The sequence below is a fragment of the Gracilinanus agilis genome, chromosome 6, assembly GCF_016433145.1.
Source record: "Gracilinanus agilis isolate LMUSP501 chromosome 6, AgileGrace, whole genome shotgun sequence".
NCBI lineage: Eukaryota > Metazoa > Chordata > Mammalia > Didelphimorphia > Didelphidae > Gracilinanus > Gracilinanus agilis.
The window spans coordinates 1,521,163-1,545,457 of record NC_058135.1 but is presented as its reverse complement, the minus strand read 5'-3'; the positions used below and the strand labels follow the sequence as shown (position 1 = coordinate 1,545,457).

The window sequence follows — 24,295 nt, the reverse complement described above, 5'->3', positions numbered from 1 at the left end:
GAAAGGAATGTGAGTGATTCTCTGACATATTTTCTTGTTGATCTAAATCAGAGGCAAAACTCCTGAATGAGGCCCAAAACAGATGAAAACCTAATTTGAATTTGGCAGCATTTAGCCAGAAAAACACAGTATATTATATATAATGTTAATTTGCAGTTTCCTAAATTAACAAGCAACCTTGAGAGATGGTTTCTATTTAAATTTGACACTAGTGACGCGGACATGATTGGGGACGTAGACTCGAAACAATCACACCAATGCAACTATCAATAATGTGGAAATAGGTCTTGATTAATGGTGCATGTTAAAACCAGTAGAAATGTACGTCGGCTGTGTGGGGGGGGGGGGTTTGGGGAGGTGAAGGGGGTTGAAGGGGAAAGTAAGAACATGAATCATGCAACCATGGAAAATTTTTCTAAAAAGAAAATAGTTTTTAAAAATAAATAAATAAATTTGACACTAGTGATCCGAGTTATTCTGAAGTATCTAAATTTGAATATTTTTCATTGCTCATTTAATTCCAGTAGGATCAAACCTATCACAACATGCTTCTTGAGGTTAGAGCATCCATCTAATAAAGCTAATCATTAACAGTAATGCTGCATATCATTAAAATATGTCCTTTGCTGTCAATTCACTGAATTCACAATATAATATGAAATTCTGCTATAGTGACTGTTTGGTTATTTGAAATCCCTGTTACTTTTTCCTCTGAGATATAATGTTTTTGGTCTCTATTTAATTTGTCCACATTATCCTCTTTTATGTGGGCTGAACATGGGTTATTTTCGGCTCTTAATTGTAGTATGCTAAAGCAGGGAACCTATTATTATTGTCTTCTTAAAAATGTTTGTAAACAAAAAAAGGTTTGCAAATCTCTTTACAAATATTATTTTATCCCTATAAGAATATCCCTCATCCCCATTTTACACATCAGGAAATTGAGGCAAACAGGCTAAGTGACATGCCCGGGTTCTCACCGCTACTGGGTGTCACAGGTAGGATTGATCTCAGATCTTCCTGACTCCGGGCCCTTGTACGGTGGGCACTGTGGCTCCTCCAGGAGTTCCTTACACTCTCTTCAGTGAGAGTGATGGGATCTGAGCTCCACAGTGTGCAGCCTCCGGGGCCCTTTCCAGCAGGTCAGCGGTAGGCATTCCCTGACAGCCGTCATACCTCATGGGTATGAGCTCCCGGCGTTTTCCCCAACTCTGTATGAGAGCGGTTTGGGGCCCTCTGCCATGCAGTTTTGTGAATCTCTGAAGTTAAGCCATCTCTGAGTAGAGCTTTCTTTCCTCATTAGGGCTTATTGGCAAATCCAAGGGACACCCCATTCCTTGTGTCCTTTTTAATTGCTCAAGTCGTAACTACCTGCTCCGGAATACTCTCTTATCCCTTTGACACCGTCAGAAGGCGCATGATGATGCAGGTATTTGGCTTTGTTTTTGTAGTTCGTCTGAACTGGTTTGGGCCATTTCATAAAAACAGTTTATTTTTATTAATACATGTAAAAAAAATGGGCATCTTACCCTTACCTTCTGTCTTAAAATCAGTGCTGTGTATTGGTTCCAAGGCAGTAGAACAGTAAGAGCTAGGCAATGGGGTTTAAGTGACTTGTTCAGGGTCACACAGCTAGGAAGTGACCAGATTTTAAACCAGGACCTCCCACATCTGGGCCTGGTTCTCATTCCACTGTGCCACCCAGCTGCCCTAAATATTCTTTTTTTAAAATCTTTTTAGTTCCAAGTTCTCTCTCACTCTCTTCCCTCCTACCTCCCCGAAACAGCAAGTAATTGGATATAGTAGTCATACAGAACATATTTCCATATCATGTTGTTTAAAAAAAATACACAGATTCAAAAAAATCAAGAAAAAAGAAGAAAGTAAAACAAAGTTTTGCTTTCATCTGCATTCAGACTATCTGGAGATGGGTTGACATTTTTCATTCTTAACTCTTCAGAATTATCTTTAATCATTGTATTGCTGAGAATAACTAAGTTCTTTGCAGGTGACTGTCACACAGTATTGCTCTTACTGCTTACTCTGTTCTGGTTCTGCCTACTTAATTTTGTATCAGTTCATGTAAATCTCTACAGGTTTTTCTGAAAGCATCCTACAATCATATTCCATCACCTTTATATCCCACAACCTGTTCAGCTATTCCCCATGGATGGGCATCCCCTCAATTTCCACTTCTTTGCCCCCACAAAAGAGCTGCTATAAATATTTTTGTAAAAGTAGGGCCTTTTCCCTTTTCTTTGATCTCTTTGGGATATAGATCTAGAAGTGACATTGCTGGGTCAAAAGGTATTCAAGGTATGCCCTTTGAGCATAGTTCCAAATTTTTCTTCAGAGTAATTGGACTAGTTTACAACTCCAACAAGAGTACTTTAATGTCCTAATTTTTCCACATCCCCTCCAACATATGTCATCTTCTTTTCCATCATATTCTCCAATCTGATAGATATGAAGTGATATGAATAGGCAATTTTAAGATAAAGAAATCAAAAACTATCAATAAGCACATGAAAAAGTGTTCTAAATCTCTTACAATTAGAGAAATGCAAATCAAAACAACTCGGAGGCACCACCTCACACCTAGCAGATTGGCTAACATGACAGCAAAGGAAAGTAATAAATATTGGAGGGGATGTGGCAAAAATTGGGACATTAATGCACTGCTGGTGGAGTTGTGAATTGATCCAACCATTCTAGATGGCAATTTGGAACTATGCTCAAAAGGCTTTAAAAGACTTATCTGCCTTTTGACCCAGCCATTACACTGCTTGGATTATACCCCAAAGAGATCATAGGGAAAAACATGTGTACAAAAATATTTATAGCGGTGCTCTTTGTGGTAGGAAAAAATTGGAAAATGATAGGGTGTCCCTCAATTGAGGAATGGCTGAACAAACTGTGGTATATGCTGGTGATGGAATACTACTGTGCTCAAAGGAATAATAAACTGGAGGAATTCCATGTGACCTGGAAAGACCTCCAGGAATTGATGCAGAGTGAAAGGAGCTGAGCCAGAAGAACATTGTACACAGAGACGGATACAGTGTGGTAAAATAGAATGTAATGGACTTCTGTACTAGCAGCAATGCAATGACCCAGGACAATTCTGAGGGACTTATGGAAAAGAACATTATCCACACCCAGAGAAAGAACTGTGGGAGCAGAGACACAGAAGAAAAACAGCTGCTTGATCACATGGGTCGATGGGGATATGACTGGGGATGTAGACTCTAAATGATCACCCTAGTGCAAATATCAATAATATGGAAATAGGTCTTGATCAGTGACACATGTAAAACCCAGTGGAATTGTGAGTTGGCTATGGAAGGGGATACGGGGAGGGGAGGGATAGAACATGAATCATGTAACCATGGAAAAATATTCTAAATTAATTAACTAAATGAAATTTTTCAAATCAAAAACAAAAGATATGAAATGATACCTGAGTTGTTTCTATTTGCATTTCTCTAATCTATAGTGATTTAGAGCTTTTTTTATATGAGAACAGATAGTTTTGACTTCTTTCTCTGAATACTTCCTCTGACCATTTGCCAGTGAGGGAATGCCTAATATTCTTACAGATTTGACTCAGTTCTCTATATATTTGAGAATGAAGTCTTATCAGAGAAATTTTCTGTAATAATTCTTCACAGTTTTGAGGACTATTTCCCACCATCTTGTTTTTCCCCTTTGTCCTCCCTCTTCTTTCACCCTGTCCCTCCCCAATAGTGTTTTGCTTCTGACCATTTCCATCCCCGATCTACCCTCCTTTCTAGCTGCACTTTCATACTACTTTCATGAGATTTCTGTTATATGTGTGATATGTGACTTCTGTCATGACATGAGCAATATGGAAATATGTATTTAATGAAAATATAGATTTAACCCTTACTGTAGGGAGAGGGTAGAAGAGAGAAAATTTGAATACTAAAATTTTATAAAATAATTGCCAAAAATTGTTTTTATATGTATAGTGTTCTTCTTATATATAATAGAGTTCTTATTCTTCTTCACATTTAGGAATGTAAGCAGTTTAACCTTATTGAATCACTTGACTTCTCATTCCTATTTACCTTTTTATGCTTCTCTCGAGTCTTGTATTTGAAAGGCGGAAGTTCTCTTTAGCTTTGGTCTCTTCATCGGGAATGCTTGAAAGTCTTATGTTTCATTAAATATCTATTTTTTCTCCCTAAAGGATTACACTCAGTTTTGCTGGATAGGTGATCCTCAGTTGTAATCCTTGCTCCTTTGCCCTCCAGAACATCACATTCCAAGCCTTCAGATTCATTAATATAGAAGCTGCTAAATCCAGTTTATCCTATGACTGATATTTAAATTATTTCCTTCTGGTTGCTTGCAAAATTTTTCTCCTTGATTTTGGAACTCTGGAGTTTGCCAGTAATACTGGGAGTTTTCATTTAGGGGATCTCTTTATGGAGGTGATCAGTAAATTCATTCAGTTTCTGTTTTACCTTCTAGTTCTAGGTTATGAGGGCAGTTTTCTTTGATAATTTCTTGAAAGATGAGCTCTAGGCTCCTTTTTTGATCATCGCTTTCTGGTAGTTAAATAATTCTTAAATGATCTTGCCTAGTTCTATTTTTCTAGGTTAATTGTTTTTCCAACAAGATAGTTTGCATTTTCTATTATTTTTTCATTCTTTTGATAGTGTTTGATTGTTTTTTTATATTTTCATGGAGTCATTAGCTTCCACTTACCTGATTCTGATTTTTAGGAAATTATTTTCTTTGGTGAGCTTTTAAACTTCTTTTTCCATTTGGCCAGTTCTACCTTTTAAGGAGTTATTCTCTTCCTGGAATTTTTGTACAGCTTTTTCCTTTTGGATGGTTCTACTTTTTTAAGTTCTCATCTTCATTGGATTTTTGTGCCTCTTTTACCATTTGGCCTATTGGATTTTTTTCTAAAAACCCTTACCTTCCATCTTAGAATCAATATTATGTATTGGTTCCAAGGCAGAAGAGCCATAAGGGATATGGGGGTTAAGTGATTTGCCCAGGGTCACACAGCTTGGAAATTTCTGAGACCAGATTTGAATCCAGGACCTCCCGTCTCTGGGCCTGGCTCTCAATCCACTGAACCATCTAGCTGCCTCCTGGCCTATTATTTTTAAAGGTATTATTTTCTTCAGTATTTTTTGTGCTTCCTTTACCAAGCTGTTGTCTTTTTTTCCATTATTTTCTTGCTTTATTGTAATTTCTTTCCTCAATTTTTCTTCTACCTCTCTTATTTGGTTTTTTAAATCCTTTTTGAGGTCTTACAGGAATTCTTTGTAAGCCTGAGGCCAATTGATATTTTTCTTTGAGGGTTTGGATATAATTATTTTGATTTAATTGTCTTCTTCAGTGTTTATGTTTTGATCTTCCTCTGCTCACTGTGATCACCTTCTCTAGGGTTCTTTTGTTGTTGTTATTAACTCATTTTCCAGTCTATTTCTTGGCTTTTAACTTTGTGTTAAAATTGAGTTACATTCCTGGGTAAAAGGGGGTATTGACCCAAGCTTCAGATTTTTCTTGCTGTTGTTTTCAGAGCCAATTCTGGGAGTCTGTAAATTTTTAGCTCTTCCAAGGTGGTATGTCTAAAGACAGTTATGGTCACTGCTCTCCTGACCTGTGTTCTGGTAGATAAGTGACCAGAAGTACATTTTCCCACCCTCATTCCCTGAGACTGTAGACTCTGATGTGCTAACACTCCTCCTTGAACTGGGGCTGTGACTAAGAGGCGAATATGGACAATGCCACCAAATCTCGAAGGAAAAGAGTTCACTGTAATTGCCTTTTCACCCTATTGAGTCCTCCCCAAGGCCTGTTGCTGGCTTACTGGGCTGCTCTCCACTGTCACTTCAGTGTCCTTCAGAGTTGTCTTGGGATAGAAAATTGTTCACTCCCATACCACCTCCTGTCGGGTCTGCCACTCCAGAATTCATTTTGAGGAATTAAAGTTGTTTGGAGGGGAATTTGGGATAGTTCATGTGAGTCCCTGCCTTTACACCACTGTCTTAACTCCACCCCTCTGGTATAAATTTAGATTGAATAGATTAGATGTTCTTATAAAAAATTCTGTATAATAGTATAATCCGCTAGCTTATCTCAGGCTAGTCTCCTGGTAGTTTGGTCTAAAATTAGAACAAAACAAGATCTTGTAACAATTACAAAAAAGATTTACTTAGCCATAGTAGATGGACGTTCAGAGCAGGAATGGGATGTTCATCCAAGGCCAAAAGAGCATGAATCGTCTCTAATCTTGTAACTGTTAATTCACATCTCTATATGAGGTACTGTTCTTGCCCTCAAATGTAGGTGATAGAAACATTATTTTCCTCACTTTATTCATTAGGAAATTGAGGCTTAGGCTAAGCGACATGGTTAGAGAATAATGTGATCTGAATCTAGATCCTTTGATGCCAAAACAAGAGCATCATATTTGGAAGAAGCAGAATCACGAATGACCCAAATGATGTGATACACATAAATAAACCATGGCATTTTCCCGCCAGTGACTTCTTTGTGAAAAGTGGGGTAGAACATGGCATTCAAGGGCATGCATACTATCAAAGACAGTAGGCTGGACATGCAGTGAGAAAGACAGGAGAGATAGCTGGGGTCCTGCATTAGTGTCTCTGACAGAGGACAGAAACGTAAGCAATGCCTCTCCTTATGGATCACTGATGTGGAGATGAACACAAAGTCCAAATGAGAAGGGGAGGAGTTGGGATCTTCATGGAAATAGCCAATGTATGGCTCTCTGACTAGCTTAAAGAGGCCAAGAAACAAGCTGAGCAGTTAGAAATGGGGCCTGGAATAAGGATGACAAAGAGGAGAAAGAAGGAATATCAAAGACATGAGAGATTTAGCAGCACCTTCATCCTAGACTAGATGGAGAGGAAGAAGGCAAAGAGGTCAGAAGAATGTCAGGTTTTGAAGGTGGATCATGTGAGAAAATGGTGTTTTTAACAAATGGAACTACCCTTCCAAGGGAGAGCTAACCACAGGACTCAGTGGGGAAAGCTCAGATCCTCAGCCATGTTTAGGGATTTCTCTCAAAAAGTCCTGTGGGCCTAGGGCTACCTCTTAAACTTCATTTCAACAAGCTGGACTAATTGTTGGGAATACAAGGATAAAAAACAATGAAAATCTCTGCCCTTGAGGAGTTTTCAATCTAAGGAGAGGCAGAAACATACATAAATATCAAGGTGATAGATTCAGAGCTGGAAGAGTGGTCCAAGACCTGCATTTTACAGATTATGAAACTGAGGCCCACAGGGTTGAAGTGACCTGCCCAAAATCAGATTGTTCCAAAGCTACTACTCTTTCCCACTCTACTAGTCCTCTTGATAGCAGAATATTTGACACTTCTATAGCAGTTTAGGTTTGTAAAGAGCTTCATAAACATTCATTTCTTTGAACCAAATATCTGTCAGATGGTTCAAAAGGTATTGTGGTAATGATTTTACAGATGAGGAAACTTAGGTTCAGGGCTAAGACATTTGCCCATAGTTGCACTTTGATTTACATTATAGACATTTCTCCTGTTCTGTGAATTCATATTATACAAATACAGCTTTAGGAAAAGAATCCTGAAATCCTCCTCATTCCAATGTGGGTGTTCCCCTTTGGGGAGTGTTTGCTTTCTCTCTCTGGCTGTGCAGGGGAAGGCAGGAGGAGAGGAGAGACAGTCACCCGCTCACCTACTGTTGGATTGGGACTGTGAGAGGAGACCTTTGCCCCTGCTTGCACACAGCCTCCCATCTTCTCCCCTATGGGGTTTTCCTCTTGGCTGGCCCCCAGGCCCAGGTGGCCCCCTCCCTCAACACAGGAACTCCCATTCAGAGCCTCCTGGCTCCACAGTAGATTGTTTGCACATGTTGGAGCAGTTCCAGCAGGCTGAAAAGATAAGTTGTGGGAAGAGGGAATCAGGAAAGGCTTCATGGAGAAAGAAGCCCCTCAAATGGACCACAGTGTTCCTGGATAGTTCATGCAGCAGACAAAGGGTGGGCAAGTCAAAGAGGGGGCAGAGTGGGCATGAAATCAGTTTGTGAAAGGAAGTTGAATTTTAGAGGACCTTAAAGGCAAAACCAAGGCATTTCAATAAACAGTGAAGAATCATTCAAGACTTTTGAGTGAAGACTCACAGGATGAGATATTGTCTGTTATCAGGAAGATAACTATGGGAGAAGAGGTTGGCCTAGAGGCAGGAAGGCCATGTAGGAGGCTATCAGAAAGGCCAGGCCAGAGGCAGTGGGATACAAAGGCAACAGGTGAGCAGGAAAGATGCAGAGTAGACCAGAACTGAGCAGGAGGGAGAGAAGAAGAAAAGATAAATTTTGCACCTAGGTGCTTAAAAAATGATGGTACTACCAACGATAATGAGGGAATTGGGGGGGGGGGGGTCTTGTTTATACTTTTCCAAAGCACCTAGCAGACTTGTTCAGTCATGTCTGACTCTTCCTGACCTGTTTGAATTTTTCTGGTCTGAGATACTGGAGTAGTTTGCCATTTCCTTCTCCAGCTCATCTTATGGATAAGGGACCTGAGGCTGTCAGGGTTATGTGATTTGCCCAGGGTCACGCAGCTAGTGTCTGAGCCAAATTTGAACACAGGAAGATGAATCTTCCTGACTCTATTCCCAGGGCTCGGCACACTATGGTGCCCCCTACCGGCCCAACTTCCTTTTTTGTTATTTTGTTATCGTTATCATTATCCTAGCAGCAGCAAGGTTGGCTTCGTTGAAGTCTGCCCCCTAGTTCTGTACTTGAAAATGTCTTTGAGAAACTCAATATTCATTCAAGTAATCACCCCCATCATGTTCCCAAATATTAGTCCTCGAAGGCCATGTAGTTTCCCCTTGAGAATGGGGAGAAACAGACTTTGGGGTCTTGGTGCTGTGCCTGCTGGGCCACCTTCAAGGTAGGCATAAATCCTGTCAAGTTCCCGTTTCCCCCAGCCTGTGAAGCAGCCCCACTGTCACTATGGTTCTAGCAGATGAATCCGTGACTTGAATTTCCTTTGTTCTTGCCTGCTTCCTTCTGGTCACCTCTTGATCTCCTTGGTTTTCAAAGACGATGTGGGCATTTGTCCTGAGAGCTGAAACTCTAGCAGAAGGCCACAATTTGGGGCTATTACTGACTCTCCCTAATGTTAGAATTGCATGTGGGCAAGCAGCTCGAGTTCAGTGATATTTCAGGAAGCAAAAGGGCTTGTTCATTTTTAAATATGTGACTGAAGAACAAGTCATTCCTTGTTAGTATAAGGCATAAGGTTAAACTTTGAGCAAGAAAATGTTGATTGGTCTTTGTTTTGCTGCAGAGTGGCGAGTCCGAGCGCCAGTACAAGGGAACCATCGACTGCTTTATGAAGATATACCAACTTGAAGGCTTCGGGGCTTTCTTCCGTGGAGCCTTCTCCAATGTCCTCCGAGGCACAGGCGGTGCCTTGGTGCTGGTCTTGTATGATAAAATCAAAGAGCTGTTAAATATTGACATTGGAGGCAGTTCAGTGGAATAATTGCCATGAGCGTAGATCTTCCTTGTTTAAAGAGCTACCATTTGTCTAATTGTTAGCTCGTTGTTTCATATATCAGTATTTTCTTAAATTGCTCTAGCTGTTTGTAGGATTTAAAGACTCACAGTCAGATAGTTGTGTGCTTCTTCATCCTCTCTGGAAACATTTCCCATTTATCCACCAGTAGTACATACTATTTGTAGCAGTATCAAATATTTTATTTTTATTACTAAAAATAAAAATGTCTGTTGTTTAAAATATGATCATTGAAATGATTTTTCTTTCAAATGTGCTTTTTTAGTATTCCCCATCACAGTCAGCTAAAATATATATGCTAAGATCATTAAACATCTCTTGAAAAGTTCATCCAGTGAGAAATCATCACTTAGATCTATTTGTACGAGCTTTCCTCACTAGTTTGTTTTCTGGGCAGTTGCATTTTATTAGCATGGATCTCATACCTTAATAAAACTCAAAGAGTTTAGATATCAGGTGCCAGTTATCTTTGACATATCAGTCAAAGAATGACTTTGAAGGTAAACCAAACATAATCCTTTGGTTTCAAAGCTCTAAGGCTTCTCTCCTACCCCCTCATCTTTACATGGTGTAGTACATCTCAGGACAGTAAGTTTCTGTACTCTGTATTGACTGACAGACAATAAAGAAAGATCAAAACAATTATAAATCAGTTTCTGATTTATTAACTTTACAAACTGCTACAAGGTAGCATGGCATCTGGTAAAAAGAAAAGTCCACTAGTTTGTGTGACCACAAACCAATCCATTTACCTCCCAAGGCCTCATTTTCTTCATGTCTAAAATTGTGCGGTTGGGTCAGATGATCTGTGAGAATGAGCGGATATTTGGTTATAGGGAAGTGCTTGAAACAAGAAATAAAATGTAAGGAAAAATGAACCTTCCGATAGAGAATTGCCCTGCCAGGATTGGGGCTGGACTGTATAAATGACCTGGAAGAAATGCTTCAGGAAGCTCTCTGTCTTTGCAGTAAGTTCTCGGTACTAAAATGCCAGAAGATAGAGGTTATAATTTACAGCTAAAGATCATGAAGCTGGGAATGGCAGAAATGGGTGATGTGTACAACATTTAGGTTCTGAATTAAAAGCCCCAAAAAAGGGCCTGGTTGGAGAGTCACTATAGATCAGTGATTCCCAAAGTGGGCGCCACTGCCCCACGGTGGGTACTGCAGCAATCCGGGGAGCGGTGATGGCCACAGGTACATTTATCTTTCCTATTCATTACTATTAAAATTTAATAAAAACTAATTTCTAGGGTGCTAAGTAATATTTTTTCTGGAAAAGGGGCGGTAGGCCAGAAAAGTTTGGGAACCACTGCTATAGATAAATGATGGCACTCTGTTCTTCATGCTACAGATGACTCCAAACCCTAAGAAGATAAAGGGATTTCCCCATGGTCATACAAATATACACAGACTAAGCCACATTTTTTAGGTTGCCCTAGTCTTTGAAAGTTGTGAAAGCAATTCACTTTCATTGCAGTTTTTCCCCAAGATTTTTGTATGTATAAAAATAACATAGATGTCTTAATATTTATCGAGCATTTATTCATCTGGCAGTGGCTGCCAAGGAAGTCATGCTCCCGAATGGGTAGTACAAAGGTGGAGCAGGGAACGATGAGAACAAAGCCTACCAAGACACAGAAATCTAAAGAGGTGGCCACCACACAAACATTCATAAACTTGTGTATTTATCGTGGCCAGATACTGGACATGAGATTTCACCACAATAAGGAATCCCTAAGAGAGGAGAATGATGGCACCCTCCTGGCATCTCCAATCTGTCAGGGTCAGAGAGTGGTCTTGCTCAGAGTCTCTCAGAATGGATTGAGGACACAATTTGAACCAAAGCCTTCGCTAGCTTTGAGGCTGTCTTGTCCCATTGTATAATTTTCATAAAATCCAAGATTTAAAGTTTTTTGAGAAAATTTTCAGGAAAAGATGATTGCTAACTCCCCAAATCAAGAAAATGAACTGTTTGGGAAAAGTGCCATAAAGAAACCTACACTGCATCAGAAGATCCAGTATGAACTTTGGGATGTAATTGATTGAACTGAAGGGGGTTGAACACATTTATTCTAAATGTAAACTCTTATGCCAAAGGGGACTGCCCCCTAATTGGTTTTTTGTCAGTGCTCCCAGCAAACATTGGTTGTTCTCTCTCTCTTCTATTTCCTTCTTATCTCCAACTATTGTAGTTTCCTCTTAGAAAGTATATGCACCTTTAGCTAGAAAATCTTTAGAGATATAAGCTAGTTATGTTAAATGACTCACTGGGGAGACCAGTCTCCCAAAGAATCACAGGGGGGATTGTGAAGATAGGATTAACTGTCCCCTTGCCTTTTTTTTGGCTAAACAAATCAAGAACTTAAAGTACCCCTACTTGACACTAAGAAAGTTCACAAGTCACTTTCTAAAGTGGGTGACAGCTCCAGAGGCCATTTCCCCGCCCCTGGGCAGTGCTAGGCAATTGAAAGACTGCAATTGGTTCCCGTAAAGTGGGGAAGGGACTATAAAAAGTCCTGAACTTCTCCTTTGAACTTCCTCTCCTTTGGAGTTCATCTATGAACACTCTGCATTGATGAGCTGGACTGAAGGAGGAGATTCTCCTCGGATCCTGTGTTGGCTTCCTGGGTGAGTAGCTGGCCTTTCTTTCCTGACTTCTAGAGAGACTGGTTCCAAAGAGGCCTTCCATTCCTGGAGAAGGCTACATTGGTGGAACTCTAGCTGAAGATACCACTGGACTTCTGGTTTGAGGATTACCGGGAAATCCACATGGGGACTAGGGATGTGGGGAAGCCCCTGTGGGGCTGAACCTCACTTCACTGGAGAAGGGCTGATAGGCTTGTTAAACTCTGTCTCTTTTACTACATTTTTCTATTTTTACTCTTTCTTCCTCTTTGTAAATAAAGCTGCTAAAAGTCATTTTGACTTGCACTATAATATTTTTAAATTGGCAGCCACAATATTACTTTAGAACTTCCATATTTAGCATAAAACCTAAATTTAACATTCTTACACCTGCTGCTTGTCTGTTCCTATTGGAGAGCACAGGAGTGGGCATTGCTGTGTCTGGACTGCCTCTGGAACGGCCCAGTCTTTGTGTATGAATAGAGGGGGAAGTAGGGAGCTTGGGGAAGACACTGGCAGTTCTCAGAGTTACCTTCCCATCTGGCCTCTCCTTCCCCAGCACCCAGGAACACAGTTGTGTTATTTTCAACAATTTTTCTAACTTCTCAACACATTTTTTACACTTGGAAGTATTCGTCCATGTCTATATTTGAATCTTGTGCCTGCTTCATTCAATAAAAGAAGACTTTAATGTGCCACTTTAATGTGGCAGAATTGATGAATCCGTCGATAATTAATCATCTCTTAATTACTAATAACTGAATTCTGGTACAGAATGGAGCTGCCCCTCTTTTAAATCAGTTACAGAAGCCATCAGCTTCCCCTGGACCTTCCCTTTCAGAGATGTGAGAAGGCGCCCCTGGCAATCCTGCCCAACTAATGAAGCGATTTGTCTGATTTGCCATTTAGGATCCCGAAAGGAGGGAAAAGGACCAACTGGAAGATCCTAGTGGAGGAAGGAGGTGAATTATGATGGAGACAGCCTAGCAAAAAAGGGAGCAATCCAAGGTGTTCCTGTAGCTATCTGCAGAGCTTTGGACCATGGAAGTGGAGTATAAGTGAATAGCTGGAGGCGATCAGCGAAAGGCTGTGGTGTGAGCCCTTCCTACCTGGCACATTCGGGAGCCCGAGTGGTAGGGATGGTGAGCAGAGCCTCCTAAGACCCCTGGTGGGGAGCAGGATGGGGCAGGAGAGCAGAAGCCTGGCTGCTCTCCGTAGGCATCCTAGCCACCTTCCCAAGAAAGTCCCACACCAGTCCCACAAAGCAGCGGGCACTTTGAGGAGACCCAAGTTTCTGGAAGATCTGAATTCCAAGCCTGTCTTGCAAATCATCAGCTGTGAATTTTTAAATTGCTCAACCCTTAGCTTCTAGGTTGCTGAGGATCCAGTGAGATCATATGTGTGAAAACACATTTGAAATGCAAACCATCTAAGGTCCTTTAGGGTATCCATGAAATCTTAAAAGGCCCATAGGAGGAAGAAGGGCTCAGCATGGTGGGTAGAGGAACGCCGGGCCTCTGGGAAGGATTGATGGAAGGATAGAGGTAAGAACCACAGCTACAGTGGCACAGGCTATCAATCCATAGACGAGGGTGACCAGACCAAGAGTTTTTAACTTTTTGTGTGTGGTCTGGACACTCTTTGACAGTCTGGTGAAGTCTATGGACCTCTTCTCAGAATAATATTTTTGAATGCATAAAATAGGATTAAAAAGGAAACAACACTGATACATGGTTATTAAAATATGTCTTAAAACTCCCACTTTCAGAACCTCTGCTCTCTCAAATAAATCTAATTCTTAGATAATTGGGTGTGTGTGTATATATAATAATATATAATAATATATATACATATATATAATTGTATGCCCTCGGGTTAGAGGCTCCCTCCTAACACGAAATGCCCACGTGGCAGTGTGAACCCCACTTCTGGCTCTTCCTCCAGGTGAGAATCTAGGCCACGAGGAGCTCTCCCAGGAGAACAAGGGAACAGGATAGCTCAGAATCTTATCTCACTGAAGTCTCTGGTATAAAAAACTAGGGGTGTACGGGGTGCTGGGGGAAGACTAGCCCCTCTGGTGAGGGCTCACCAAGCCCCTTCAGGGCTGCTCATCCACCTGACCCCCTGCTCTGGCTCCAAGAAGCTGGAGCGAGACCTGCTGAAGCAGGCCGAGGGTCCCCAGCGGGCCTTGAGCCCCTCAGCGAGTTAGTGGAATGATGGTGAAGGTGGCTGTGGCTCGGGATCCCAGGCCATCGTGGGCCATCGTGGGCCATCGTGACTTCCACCCCGCTGCCGGGCCTCCTCTCGGCAGCAGGGGTGCAAAGGCCGTCTCCGTCCAGGAGGAAGGGCTTCGGGGACTCCGCGCTGCCCTTGCGTCCATGTGCGGCATCCGGCCTTTGGGAAGCGTGCTGCGTCCTCGCCATAGAAGAACCCGGGCGCAAGGCTGGGCCGAGGACGCTGGGCCGCCCCGGTATTGGCGGCATGTGCTTGAAAGGGCTTTCTAGGGAAGTACAGAAATGAAAGCAGCGGCCAGGAGACGCGAGCGGCTCCTGTGCGTTCGGCAGGGTGCTCCCCACTCGGGAGAGAAAGGAAAGGGCAGAGGCCGTGGCAGGGGAAGCGGCTGGGCAGAGCAGCGGGGCCTCGGGGGGACGCACTTCAAGAGCACCAGAAGAGCCCGCTCCAGGGGAGGGGACAGGCGGGCCGCAGACGCTCGGAGCGCCCCAGAGATGGAGGCAGCAGACCTTGCCGGAAGGTGGCCGGCGGCTGTGGGTGAGCCAAGGGCCGAGGCGACGGGGATGGGGATGCGTGCCAAGATGGGCCTGGAGGGGGACTTGAAGGAAATAGCAGTCCCGTTTTGGACGTTGGGATCGCGGACATGTTGAGGAGCCACGGGGTCCAAGTTCATTTTATAAATAAGGAAAATGAGCTTGAGAGATGGGAAGTGGTTTGTCCAGGGCCAAAAGCTAGTAAGCACCCGAGTTGGCCTATAGGAAAGGTACCTAGGGGCAGCGGCCCGGCTCCCTGGGTAGAGAGCCAGGCCGGAAACGGGAGGGCCTGGGATCCAATGTGGCCTCAGACGCTTCCCGGCTGTGTGACCCTGGCCAAGTCACTTGGCCCCATGGCCTACCCTTAGCGCTTGCTCTTCTGCCTTGGAGCCAATACACAGTCCTGATTCTTAGGCACAGGGAAGAGGCTTTTGTTGTTTTTTTAATCTAGTTCAATAGGAGTTGGTGTTGCAGGGCTAGAACTGGGGAGAAAGGATAGGCTTGATTGGGGCCATCTGGGAATGGTCCTCCCGGAGAAGCAGAGGAAGCCCCAGGAACTGATGAGGTCATCAAGTGTGGAGCCCCATAAACGAAGGAAAAGCCGGCAGTGACGGCCCAACGGCGGGGAGTGTAAATGCCGGCCCCAGGCGCAGGCCCTTTGCTCTCTCGCCCCCATTCCCAGGCCTGCTAGACCCAGCGGAGCCTCATAAAAACCCAGCGGACTCGCCTGACGGCTTAGGGTGCCTCAGCGTGCAGGCCCGGCCGGGCTGGCCCTTTGGGCTCTCCTGGTCCTTCCTGCTCTGCGGCTCCACGTGGGAAGGGCCGCCTTATTGCTCCAGCACTCGTCTCGGGCTGTTTAGGGGCCTGCATGAGAGAGGAGCGGCTCCCCCAACCCCAGCTGGCCCTCCCGATCCCTGTCCGCCACGAGTGTAGGAAGCCGCCTGGGTCGGCAGGCCCGGACCTTGCCCTGCGGCATCTCTCCCTCCCAAAGGTCCCTCGGCGACACACCAGGCGTCGCAGGGCTGCCTGCCCAGGGACCAGCCCCAGAGAGGACGGAAGACGGGCAGGATAACCGGTCTGCTAGAGAGGCCATCCGCAGAGGAGGATGGAGGGGACGCGAAGGGACTGGCCGTGGCAAGCCACGTCGCGAGGACACGTGAGAAAAGTGCGAGCAGAGGAGAAATCACAGAGAATCTTTTTAGAGGAATAAGCGTCACGGTCCCGGCCAGGAAGGGCCAGGAGGTGGCATGGGAGAGAGCCCGACAGGACAGGACGTCGGGGAGGAGGAACTGGTAGGGTGGCCCGGTTGCCGTGCTGAGGGGGAAGCTGTAGAGGGCCCCCCGAAGCACAGCCTCGCCATGATCTCCAGCTGCATTCAGCCGCTGACCCTAGGAGCACCACAGGGCCGGCTTGGAAAGGAGCGGCTGGGCTCGGGACCCAGGACAAAGGGGATTTACTGCAGTTGAGTGGTTAGGGAGGGAGGGAGGCGCACACCATGCAGGGGGGAAGAACCAAGGGCAGAGGGAAAGACCAAGTGAAGAGAAAAAGCAGGATTAGGGGTTGTAAAGTCGAAAAGTGGAATAACCACAAAGTGTGATCTGTTCCAGGAACTTCAGAGGGGGTGGGCTTGGAGCCCCCAGAGACACCGAGGTCCAGGACGTGGGCAATTGCAGCGCATGGGGGAGTGAGTAAGTAAATCAGGGGACCAGCAGAGACCGGGAGGTTCTTGACGTGTACATAAACTTTATCCACTGGGTCACCTAGTTGACGCTAACTCATATATGGATGCATTTTGTCTATGAAGCCCAGGTGCTCCCCCAATCCTCAATGCTAAGGAAACCTATTTCCAGATTTTCGATTGGGTGATATAGTGGGATAATGTGAACTTTGGAGGCAGGTTACTTAGTGAAGCTGATTAAGGAAGGTCTAGAAGCAGGAATAACAGTGGTGATGATGATGATGCTGATGCTGTTGTTAGTGATGCATTTAGAGAGCATTTGCAGGTTTGCAAAGTGCTTTCAAAGTGTCATCTCCTTTTATTCTTAGAACAACCCGGGGAGGTAGGTGCTGTCAACCTGGAAAAACACAGAACCACTAAAGTAGTCAGCAAAACCAAATCTTTAATCAGGAAAGAGACAGGCCCATTAATATTTGGTAGCTGCACAAAGACAAGCGCCCAATACTACACAGAGTCAGACCCCTGGGGCTCTGGGGACAGTATCTCTAAGAGGATCACCACTGAGATGATTCTCCAAAGAATGATAGAACTTGGGGATCTTGCATCCCTTTGGGGGAATTAGGCACAGCAAACATACACTGACAGGTTGTAAGCAGGCTTGGGAAAGAGGCCACAGTCAGAGGCTGGGATATCAGCGAGTGGTCTACTACAATGGATATTAAAAGGATGATTCCTTTCTGGATGGCAATTTGATACTATGCTCAAAGGGCTTTAAAAGACTGTCTGCCCTTTGATCCAGCCAGACCACTGCTGGGTTTATACTTCAAAGAGATTATAGGGGAAAATATTTGCACAAAAATATTTATAGCTACACTCTTTATGGTGGCAAAAAATTGGAAAATGGGGGGATGCCCTTTGATTGGGGAATGGCTGAACAAATTGTGGTATCTGCTGGTGATGGAATACTATTGTGCTCAAAGGAATAACAAACTGGAGGAGTTCCATGTGAACTGGAACAATCTCCAGGAAGTGATGCAGAGTGAGAGGAGCAGAGCCAGAAGAACATTGTACACAGAGATGGATACACTGTGGTACAATCGAACATAACGGACTTCTGTACTAGCAGCAATGCAAGGATCCAGAGCAAGGCTGAGGGACTTCTGAGAAAGAAAACCAGCCACATTCAGAGGAAGAACTGTGGGAGGAGAAACACAGAAGAAAAACAACTGCTTGATCACTTGAGTTAATGGGGATGTGATTTGAGATGTTGACTAAAGGATCACCCTAGTGCAAATATCAATAATATGGAAATAGGTCTTGACACATGTAAAACCCAGTGGAATTGCACATTGGCTAGGAGGGGAGGGAAAGAACATAAATCATGTAACCATGGGAAAATTCTCTTAATCAATTAAATTAAATAAAAAATAAATTTAAGATAAAATAAAATAAAAGGATGGTTCCTGCACAGGTGTTGGTCTTCCTGGGAACAGATCTCTGATAAAATGGAGGAAACTTCAAAGGCAAAAAGGGTGATTGGGCATTTGAGCATTTCTATTACTATTTTTTTTTTAAACTAGGTGGAAGAATGGTAAGGGTGGGCAATGGGGGTCAAGTGACTTGCCCAGGGTCACACAGCTGGGAAGTGTCTGAGGCCAGACTTGAACCCAGGACCTCCCTTCTCTAGGCCTGGCTCTCAATCCACTGAGTTACCCAGCTGCCCCCATTTCTTGTAAATGGAATTAACTCTAGCCATTCATAGTCATCCTGTCACTTTAAAGTGGAGGAACTCGGGGCCTAGAGATGGCATAACTCCCCCAAGTCACAACAATGGCAGAATCAGCATGTGAACCCTGATTTCCCTTTAAGTGTGTTGATTACTTCCTGTGGAGGCAGTTCCCGCCTTGAACTTGGTGCTGAAGGACCTCCCTTGAGACCTCAGGCAGCCTCTACTCAGTATTGTCACGTGGGTAAGGTAGGCTGACTTCCTTGGCCTACCTGGGCCGCTTCTAAACTCTGCCTTAAGTAGGCACCAGCCTATCTGGTTGCTGGGCCTTGTGGCTTGTAGCCTTATTTATTTAGCCTTTTAACCTTCTCTCTCCGTCCAGGTCTCTGCAGGCCTGGATTAGCCTCTCCCTCTCTTTATTCCCATACCTTTACCTTCCTGATTGTAAATAAACTGCCTTAACCAATGCTGACTTGGGTCTGATTTAATTACGGAATCAATCTGAATTGTTGATTCCTGGCAGCCACATTTTAAATTAATATCTATAAAATATCTAAATTTCCCTCTTACAAAACCCAGTGATGCCTCTTTTCCTGCCACAGAAGCTGCCAGTCTGTCAACAGTCAACACACATGTATGAAGTCCTCACTGTGTGCCAGGAACTGAGCTCTGCTAGGAAGGTAAAGAAAAGCAAAAAAGTCAGTGAGCATGGAGACATTATGAATAAGGACTTTGCCCTCCAGGGTGGGTGGGGGGGCGAGGGAGAACCCCTCAGTAAGGAATCTTGTTCCGAGGAGCTGAAAGTGGGCAAGGACAGGAGACCCCAAATGGAGCCCATCTTCCCCTGAGGGCATAACATAGAAGTAACTAGGTGTGGCTGGGAGTGGGAGGAGAGGCACCAGGCACAGGGCCTGGCAGCCCAAGGCCTTTGCATTCAGGGGAAGCTAGAGAAACGAGGAGGCAGGGGTGCAAGGGGAGGCGGGGGGAGCAGCCTGGGCAGAGCAGGGTGCCCATACTCTGGCACTTGCTGTTCTCAGGTTTCTACTCTCAGGACTGAGCCCAAAAACTGTCTTGGAGGGTTTCTTTTGCTTATGAATAAATGCTTATTGTTAAGGATTGTTTTCGACTCTTGTGGCATTGGTAAGCAACTAGAGAAGTGACCTAGCAGGGGACAGACCAAAGTCCCTTGGAGTTGTTTTTTTTTAAACCTTTATCTTCTGCTTTAGAATCCAATACTAAGTATCAATTCCAAGGCAGAAGAGAGGTAAGGCCTAGGTAACTGGGTTAAGTGACTCGCCCAAGGTCACAAACCCAGGAAGTGTCTGAGGTCACACCCAGGAACTCCTGCCTCCAGGTCTGGCTCTGTATCCACTAAGCCATTTAGCTTAGCCCCACCTAGGTCCTTTTTTTTTTTTTTTTATCCTGGGACTCCATTCTAGGAGCATAGGGCCACAACCAGTAGGCAATGGGTCACGCAGTCGCTCAGGGTCACCCAGCTGGGAAGTGTCTGAGCCCGGACTTGAACCTAGGACCTTTCGTTTCTAGGCCTGGCTCTCAATCCACTGAGCTAGCCCAGCTGCTCCTACTTTAGGTTGCAGTTTCTTTAGCAGATGTAGTTTTTACAGGGTGGGGTTGCTACCCCCATGCCCAACCCTCCTCCTTTTTCATCCGGGCTAGGGACTGTCCTTGGCCCAGGAGTGGTAAGGGTGGGCAATAGGGGTCAAGTGACTTGCCCAAGGTCACACAGCTGGAAGTGTCCGAGGCCGGACTTGAACCCAGGACCTCCTGTCTCTAGGCCTGGCTCTCAATCCACTGAGCCACTCAGCTGCCACCTAGGTCCCTTACTTTTCGAATATTATGTTATTCTGAACCTGGAAAACATGAACATTTTCATAGAAGATACAGAAAGAGTATTGTATATTAATTCATGAATTTCATTTTATAGATACAGATATAGATATTTATCTTTAAAAAAAACTATATGCTAAATTCAGAACATCAGTTCCAAAAGCTTTTCCATTTGTCTGGTTCCCTACAAACCTTCTGTACTTAAAAAAAAAATTCTTCTTGTGGGGGTTTCATTCTTTTTTTCTGCCTCTCCCTTTCTTTCATATATGTCCATCAGCAGTGCCTCAGTGTGCCCATCCTTCCATATTCTAACAATTGTCTTTTTCTCATTTTGTCATCTTTGCCAAACTGATGGATGGGAGATAGAACTTCAGAATAATTCATTTGCATTTCTCTAATTACTAATGATTCAGAGCATTTTTCATATAGTTATTGGAGACCTTTCACAAACTGCCAACTGTATCTTTTAACCACTTATGTACTAGAAATTGCCTCTTGTTTGTATAAATTTGAACCAGTTATAATTCTTGGATACATAATTTTATTAGAGAAACTTCCCAATTAACTGTTTCCATTCTGACTTTAGCTATTGTGTGCAAAAGCTTTTATATTTATGCAATAAAAATTGTACATTTTCTCTCCCTTTAACCTTTCTTGTTTGTTGGGATGTTTTCCCTTATCCATAGTTGTGAAAGGTAGCCCCTTCCATTCTCCTGATTTATTGATGATGTGACCTTTTACACTTAGATCATGTATCCATTTGGAGCTTATTGTAGTGCAGGGTGTGAGATACTGCTCTGAAATATATGTAGTCATATGAAAAAATGTTCCAAATCACTATTGATTAGAAAAATGCAAATGAACACAACTCTGGGTACCATCTCACACCCACCAGATTGGCTAGTGTGACCAAAAAGGAAAATGATAAACATGGGAGTATGTGGGAAAATTGGGACACTAATAGCTCTACTGGTGGAACTGAACTGATACTGAATTGCTCTGGAGAGCAATCTGGAACCAGGCTCAAAGGGCCACAAAAGTATGCATACCCTTTGACCCAGCAATACCACTCCTGGGTCTGTAACCTAAAGAACTCAGAGATAAGGGAAAAGGACCTACCTGAACCAAAGTATTTTAGCAGCTCTTTTTGTAGGGGCAAAGAATTGGAAATTGAGGGGCATGGATGAACAAGTCCTGGTATATAAGTATTGTGCCAAAAGAAAGGAACAGGATGAGTTCAGAAAAACCTATAGAGACTTCTATGAACTGATGCAAAGAGAAGTAGGCAGAACCAGGAGAACACAGTACACAGTAACAGAAATAGTCTACAGTGATCAACTGTGAAGGACTAAAGCGAATGTCAGAGATAACCACCAGGGACTCATGATGAAGAATGCTTTCCACAGCCAATGGAGGAATTGTTGGGAGTCTGATTACCAGTCAAAGCATGCTGTCTTCCACTTTATTTCCTTCATGAGCTTTGTATTGTATATGTGATACGTATTTTCTGTCACAGCATGAAAGCACTGGTATAACCTCTATCAGACTATTTACTGCATAGGGGAGCTGGGAAGAGGGAGGGAGAAAATTTAAACCCTAAAAATGTTAGAAAATGATTGTTAAAAATGCTTTCTACAGAAGCAATTGAGCTGAATCTTAAACTAATAGCAATTATAGTTGGATAAATGAAGATAACTGCCTGAGGTCTTCTACCTGGCATAGTGAGACAAATTTCTCTACTCATCTCAATTAAGAAGAATACACCAGATTGCTGATTAACTATATTGAGTTAAGTGTTGCTCAGTTCCCAGTAGGCTCACAATAAATATTTTCTTTGATACTGAAAAAAATGCTTTCTACATGTAATTGAAAAAAAATGTATTTATGGTACTTTGAATAGGATATATAAACTTCATTAAAAAAAAAGGCCACGAACTCAAAAGAACTTTTACGTCGTTGTGGGAATATTAATTTTGACTACAAGTTGGAGAAGTTGGGGCAGAGGGAACTCTGGTAGGTGTTGATCTTATCACACCATAGGAAGAGTTGGAAACAAAGAGTTTCTACTAAGAGGACCATTTTTAAGATGTGTACTGTTAGGCCTCCTTTCCCTCAGCTTTTTCCATTATTTCTGGTGAGATTCCTGAACAAACTCTATCTCTGGATGAATCTGTAATGTTGTTTAGTTCTCCAATGTGATTGCCACAGTGCCGAATGGGAAAATTCATTCTGTGGCACTGCCATTTTTCTTACATTGTCATGGCCCAACCCCAAGCAATAAATGCCTCTCCAGTCTTTTGGGTCTGGCTTTGTTTCAGTAGTTAGAGCTATCGAACTCCCTGGTCTGGTTTGATGAGTAGACTTGTCAATATTTAGCCACTTTGCAGTTGGCTCCAATTGGCATTTTTCTTTCATTTTCTTCCAGCTGGCTTCTGTTGGCCACAGCCAAAAAGGCTGCCCTCCTGGAAGAAGACTTGAGCGAGCTACTTTAACTTGGTTGTGAAATTACACAGGGGGACACATGGAATCCAGGGGGTTATAGGGACCAATCTCAAGTACAGGGTTTCATAGGGAAAAGGACAACTGTCTGGAACGGCAAAAGTTCCCAAGCTTGGGTCATTCTACTGGCATTTTGGTATCCCCAACATTCAGTCTGCTTGGCTGTGGCCCCCTGTCCCCTTTATCCTTCTCCCTCCTTGGCCCAATAACTTCCTCCTCCTCCCCTCTTCTAGCGAACGAGGCCCCATTCCAGGTCCCCACAGCTCCGGAAAGAAACTGGGCGAACCCTAATCAGCCCGGCCCGACCAATGCCCTCGGGAATGGGGGCGATGATGACGTCACAGAGCCCCATGACCAAGCCGTGGTGCAGTAGAGAGATGGGGTGAAAGGAAGGCTACCATGTGCGGTACCCGCTGAAAACTCCCCTCTTTCCGGCTGGTGGGCACCTCTGCCCGGGTGTTGGGGGGCAGGTCCTGGGGGGAGCTGGGGTCCCGTGGTCTCCGTGCTCACCCCGACTAGGGGGAGGGTGGGGGCGCACCCGAGGCTCTTCGGGGTCACCGGATTCAATGTTGGGGAGGGCCCACATTTTACAGATGGGGAAACTGAGGCCGAGAAGCGTTAAGGGAGTGTGGGGGGTGGAGGGGCCTAGCCTCGCGGCCCCAGAGGGCTCCAGGGAGCCTGTAGAACAAGGTATAGGCAGGGATGGAGGACCTACAGAAGGATCCCGACCGCCTCCGCAGCCGCCTGACTGCAGCAGCCCAGGGCCGCAGCTAGGACCAAGCCTGGCGGGACCGCGCCGGCGCAAACCAGGAGACGGGTCCGCCCCGCCCCATCTCATCTCCTCGCCCCGCCCTCAGCCCCTCCCCCACACGGGAGCCTACGTCTTCGAGAGGTTTCTCGAACTCGGAGGCCGCCGTTCCCCGAGCGCCGACGGAAGCTGCCGAAGCCGAGGCGGGTGGCCTCTGGGCAGGGAGGAGGGCTGCTGGAGAAGGGGCTGAGGGCCCGGAACCACGGCGCGAGCGCCTCCCCGGCTACAGAGCGCGCAGGCGCAGAGCCCAGTAACTGCCGGTTGGTGGCTGCTGAACCGCAGTGGGGGAGAGACGCTCCTAGGCAAGCGGCGGCGACTCAGGCTCGGCCCCTGCTCCCTCCCGCCCCGGTCCCGGCCCCGGCTCACCGGCCCCTCCTCGCCCCTCGCAGCCCCCGCGGCGAGCCCCCAGAAGGCGTCCCTCCCCAGCGCGGCGGCAGCATGTCTGTGGTCGGCATCGACCTCGGCTTCCTCAACTGCTACATCGCCGTGGCCCGGAGCGGCGGCATTGAGACCATCGCCAACGAGTACAGCGACCGGTGCACCCCGTGAGTGTCGCCTGCATCCCCACCCCGGCCGAACCCGTGTTCTCCCTTGTGCTGGCGGTGCCCCCCTTCTCTTGCGACTCCCCCCCCTCCCCGCTGCCTCTCCTCAGTTCCCCTCCCCGTGCTCCTTTCCCTGCCGGTGACCTCCCCCCTCCCAGTGCTTCCTGCTCCGCTGCTCGTACTCCCCTCCCCTCTTCTTGCCCCCCCCTTCTCTCCTTTTGGTGCTGCCCC

General features: G+C 44.9%; 1 protein-coding gene across 1 annotated transcript in view; it reads left to right on the top strand.

Annotated features, from left to right (window-relative positions):
- The window catches only part of SLC25A31 (solute carrier family 25 member 31), a 60,882-nt gene extending 51,345 nt beyond the window's left edge, over positions 1-9,537 (top strand). Inside the window, exons 5-6 of the mRNA XM_044681047.1 lie at positions 1,304-1,429; positions 9,340-9,537. Of these exons, the coding sequence (XP_044536982.1) occupies positions 1,304-1,429; positions 9,340-9,537 (324 nt within the window). The remainder of the gene's footprint in view (positions 1-1,303; positions 1,430-9,339) is intronic.
- The last annotated feature ends 14,758 nt before the right edge of the window (positions 9,538-24,295 follow it).